Genomic DNA, 4381 nt, shown 5'->3' with positions numbered 1-4381 from the left:
TGGTCCATGAACCGGTCCGTAAGCTGGTCCATGAACCGGTCCATAAGCTGGTCCATGAGCCGGTCCATGAGCTGGTCCATGAACCGGTCCATGAGCTGGTCCATGAACTGATCCTTAAGCTGGCCCATGAGCTGGTCCATGAACCGGTCCGTAAGCTGGTCCATGAACCGGTCCATAAGCTGGTCCATGAGCCGGTCCATGAGCTGGTCCATGAACCGGTCCATAAGCTGGTCCATGAGCCGGTCCATGAGCTGGTCCATGAACCGGTCCTTAAGCTGGTCCATGAACTGATCCTTAAGCTGGCCCATGAGCCAGTCCATGAGCCGGTCCATGAACCGGTCCATGAGCTGGTCCATGAACCGGTCCATAAGCTGGTCCATGAGCCGGTCCATGAGCTGGTCCATGAACCGGTCCATAAGCTGGTCCATGAGCCGGTCCATAAGCTGGCCCATGAGCCAGTCCATGAGCCGGTCCATGAACCGGTCCATGAGCTGGTCCATGAACCGGTCCATAAGCTGGTCCATGAGCCGGTCCATAAGCTGGCCCATGAGCCAGTCCATGAGCCGGTCCATGAACCGGTCCATGAGCTGGTCCATGAACCGGTCCATAAGCTGGTCCATGAGCCGGTCTGAGCAGTGTTTACGTTGTGTTCCAGTGGTAAATGGTCCTTCAGAGGTCTGGACCATGAATCAGGTGCTCAGTGTTGAACAATCAGTGTAAAACCTGCAGCTTGATGAGTTCTGCTGGCAGAACCCACGAGCTGCTCCTCCTGACACCTGACGAGGAGTTAAAAAGGTCMGGGGTGCAAAACTCAGACCACTGTGTGTTCACCCTGTCCCACCACTCTCCATGACTCAGCAACACTGAGTCAYGGTTAGGTTTGGAACTGAGGTCCAGAGGTCCAGAGCCAAGACCCGGGGAAGACTCTGTGCTGCACTGCAACAAAACAAGATCATCTCTGCAAAACAGAGCATTGTCCAGGTTTTAGTCTGTACCATGTTCTAGTCTTCACCAGGTTCTAGTCTGCACCATGTTTTAATCTGCACCAGGTTCTAGTCTGTTCCATGTTCTAGTCTCCACCAGGTTCTAGTCTGCACCATGTTTTAATCTGCACCAGGTTCTAGTCTGTTCCATGTTCTAGTCTCCACCAGGTTCTAGTCTGCACCATGTTTTAATCTGCACCAGGTTCTAGTCTGTTCCATGTTCTAGTCTCCACCAGGTTCTAGTCTGCACCATGTTTTAATCTGCACCAGGTTCTAGTCTGTTCCATGTTCTAGTCTCCACCAGGTTCTAGTCTGCACCATGTTTTAATCTGCACCAGGTTCTAGTCTGTTCCATGTTCTAGTCTCCACCAGGTTCTAGTCTGCACCATGTTTTAATCTGCACCAGGTTCTAGTCTGTTCCATGTTCTAGTCTCCACCAGGTTCTAGTCTGCACCAGGTTTTAATCTACACCAGGTTCCAGTCTGTACCAGGTTTTAGTCTGCACCTGTTTCTAGTCTGCACCCGGTGTTAGTCTCCACCCGGTGTTAGTCTGCACCAGGTGTTAGTCTGCACCAGGTGTTAGTCTGCACCCGGTGTTAGTCTGCACCAGGTGTTAGTCTGTACCCGGTGTTAGTCTGCACCCGGTGTTAGTCTGCACCAGGTGTTAGTCTGTACCCGGTGTTAGTCTGCACCAGGTGTTAGTCTGTACCCAGTGTTAGTCTGCACCAGGTGTTAGTCTGTACCCGGTGTTAGTCTGCACCAGGTGTTAGTCTGCACCGCAGCAGTGGTGACATGCATTCATGATGTGTTTGTGGAGAATCTAACGGGAAACATTGTGTTTACACTGAGTGCGTACCTGCATTTCTGTTAGTTATCTGAAGTGTTTACATATTTTAACTGAGGAAAGACGGGGTTTCTGTTCGTGAACGCTGCTCATCTTCTTATTGAAACAGGATCTTTAAAGACCCCCAGGGGGCACGGCAGAACCGGGATCAGGACTAAAGACCGAGCTGAAGGCTGTGATTGTGAACGCAGCTCCATGTGGTTCATTCATTTCTCCAGATGTCAAAACAAACAGCTGGAAGCCTTTTCAGTCTTTGTTGGAGGAACTTTTCTCACACATTTGTTGTCAAACTGGAGCTCCATCAGGACTTTTATCAAACGTGTTCCAGTCTGGAAGGCTGGGCTGAGGGATCTGGATTCTTTGAGTCTGGACCAGCCTGCAGTACTTTGAGTGGCCACCAGGGGCGGAGTGGTGCTCTGCATGTGAAACAACATGACCAGGACTCAGGAGTCATTTTAGGTGTTCAGACTCAGTCAGAAAATTGATCTTAGTTTAGTTTATGCAATAATGTCGACTCAGCAGAAAACCTGTAAATAAAAACAATGAGTTTATTGTTTTATATTATCATTTATTTTTTACAGATCAGCTTCATGTTGGTTTGTTTTGTTCTGCATGCTGTCACTGTTTGAGTTCACATCACTGCATGTTGTTGTTTTTGTTTTGCATGATGAATGATTTTTTTTCCATCCTTGTTTCCTTTCCTTCTTGTCATTTTTTGTCCCTCTGCCGTCTCGTCTGCATGACGCTGTGACGTCTCTGCTGCGTGTTAAACTGCATGACGTGACGTTAGGCTGGGAGGAGGCGGCGAGGTTTACCCCCCCAGGACATGTGAGTATGTGGATGAACCACAGGAATAACGAGCAGCCAGTGTCTTACCTGCAGCAGTCAGAGGCATCGTAGTTTGGAGAAATCAACTGATTGGAGATCTGAGGGGTTTTATGTTGGAAGAACAGCATGCTGGGTAATACAGACATCAGGCCCAGGATCTGCTGAGACACTGGTTGCCATGGTGACCTCTGACCCGTCAGTTCTGCAGCAGAGACACTGAGGAAGATGACGACTCTTCCTCCTTGGTTCTGGGTGGGTTCAGTGTCGCAGCCTGATGCATGATGGGAGTCGTAGTGTGAGCAGACGTGAACCTGGTGATTGGTTTGTTTCTGTCGACGACATCTTCCATCAATCAGCCTCGTTAATCTGATTGGTTAACGAGCAGCTAACGAGCAGCTAACGAGCTCACTCTGAGGACACTTTATTGCAGCTCTGAGCTCGTTTCTTTAATCTGAGACATAAATCTTCATCTCTCAGGTGATCAGAACCAGTGGTTCTGATCAGATCCGGCCTCCGCAGCCTCGTCTCTCAGACTGTGATGCAGGCAGACGTTAGTGGGTCAAACGCGCCACGGCCTGCAGCTGCAGCGACGCCCTGTTTGCTGAGGGAGAGGAGGAGGAGGAGGAGGGATGAAGAGGAGGGATGCAGCGAGGCGGTCAGACGGAGAGCAGGGTGAGTCAGAGGTAGAGGAGGCTGAAAGGCACTGCAGCGCTCGTAAATCTGACTGCACCGCTGCAGTTAGCGCTCACCGTCGCCCCGCTCCAACATGGCCGCCCGCCCGCTCTTCACAGCCTCCTCCTCCTCATCTTCATCTTCCTCGCCCTCCTGACCCTCACTGGACTCCTCAGGCAGAAACTCCAACTTCAACTGCTTCAGTCTCTGATAAATAAATAAAGTTTTTTAAATGTTGAGTAAAAATCTGATGTTTAAATGTCAAATTCTGCTTTTCTTTATACTTTTTATAAAATCATCTGAAGGGACGTTTGTAATAAATAAATAAATAAATAAATAAATAAATAAACAAACAGAACTGTGCAGACGATTTGATTCTTCCTTCAGATGAAACGTAACATTTTGTTTTGTTTCCTCAGAAACCAAACAGGAGCTGGAGGATCTCACAGCTGACATCAAGAAGACGGCCAATAAAGTTCGCTCAAAATTAAAAGGTACGACTGAAACTCTTTTATCGATTTAAACCTGTTTTTACTCATAAAAACCCAAAAAATCTCACATCACTGACAGAATAATGAACTTATAAATAACTCTTAATGTGACGCAGTTAGTAGTTATAATTCTAAACTTCACATACTTATATTTATTATTTTAAATCTAGTCTATCATTTAAATCATTTAAATCATTTAATTTTCGTTTAATTTGCTGCTGAAACATAAATTTCAGACAGAAAACAGTTTGAGTATTGTGTTTTACACAATAAAGGTTAAAAACAAGTATTTAATTTTTACCATCAAGTCAATAATATCTGTAAATATCTTATTGTTTGTTTCCTCTGAGGAGCGTCGGCCTTCAGCTGCTTCATATTCAGACATAAAGAGAGAAACTGTTTTTATCAGCTGCAGAAACAAAACCCACAAATTAAAGAGTCTCTGCAGCCGCGTGCTGAGGGTTCAAGGACATCACTGCTTTAATGTGAAGAGCTGCACGCACACACACACACACACGCGCACACACACACCCACACACACACACACACACACACACACACAC

General features: G+C 47.1%; 1 protein-coding gene across 1 annotated transcript in view; it reads left to right on the top strand.

The window, feature by feature from the left end:
• LOC106528078 (syntaxin-1B) overlaps positions 1 to 4381 on the top strand; it is a gene marked incomplete at its 5' end in the record, with an annotated part of 24087 nt that overhangs the window by 6374 nt on the left and 13332 nt on the right. The window contains 1 exon segment of the mRNA XM_014023151.1: positions 3747 to 3821. Within this exon segment, the coding sequence (XP_013878605.1) occupies positions 3747 to 3821 (75 nt within the window).

The sequence above is a fragment of the Austrofundulus limnaeus genome, unplaced genomic scaffold (assembly GCF_001266775.1).
Source record: "Austrofundulus limnaeus strain Quisiro unplaced genomic scaffold, Austrofundulus_limnaeus-1.0 Scaffold358, whole genome shotgun sequence".
Taxonomy (NCBI): Eukaryota; Metazoa; Chordata; class Actinopteri; order Cyprinodontiformes; family Rivulidae; genus Austrofundulus; species Austrofundulus limnaeus.
This window is presented reverse-complemented; position numbering and strand designations above follow the sequence as displayed.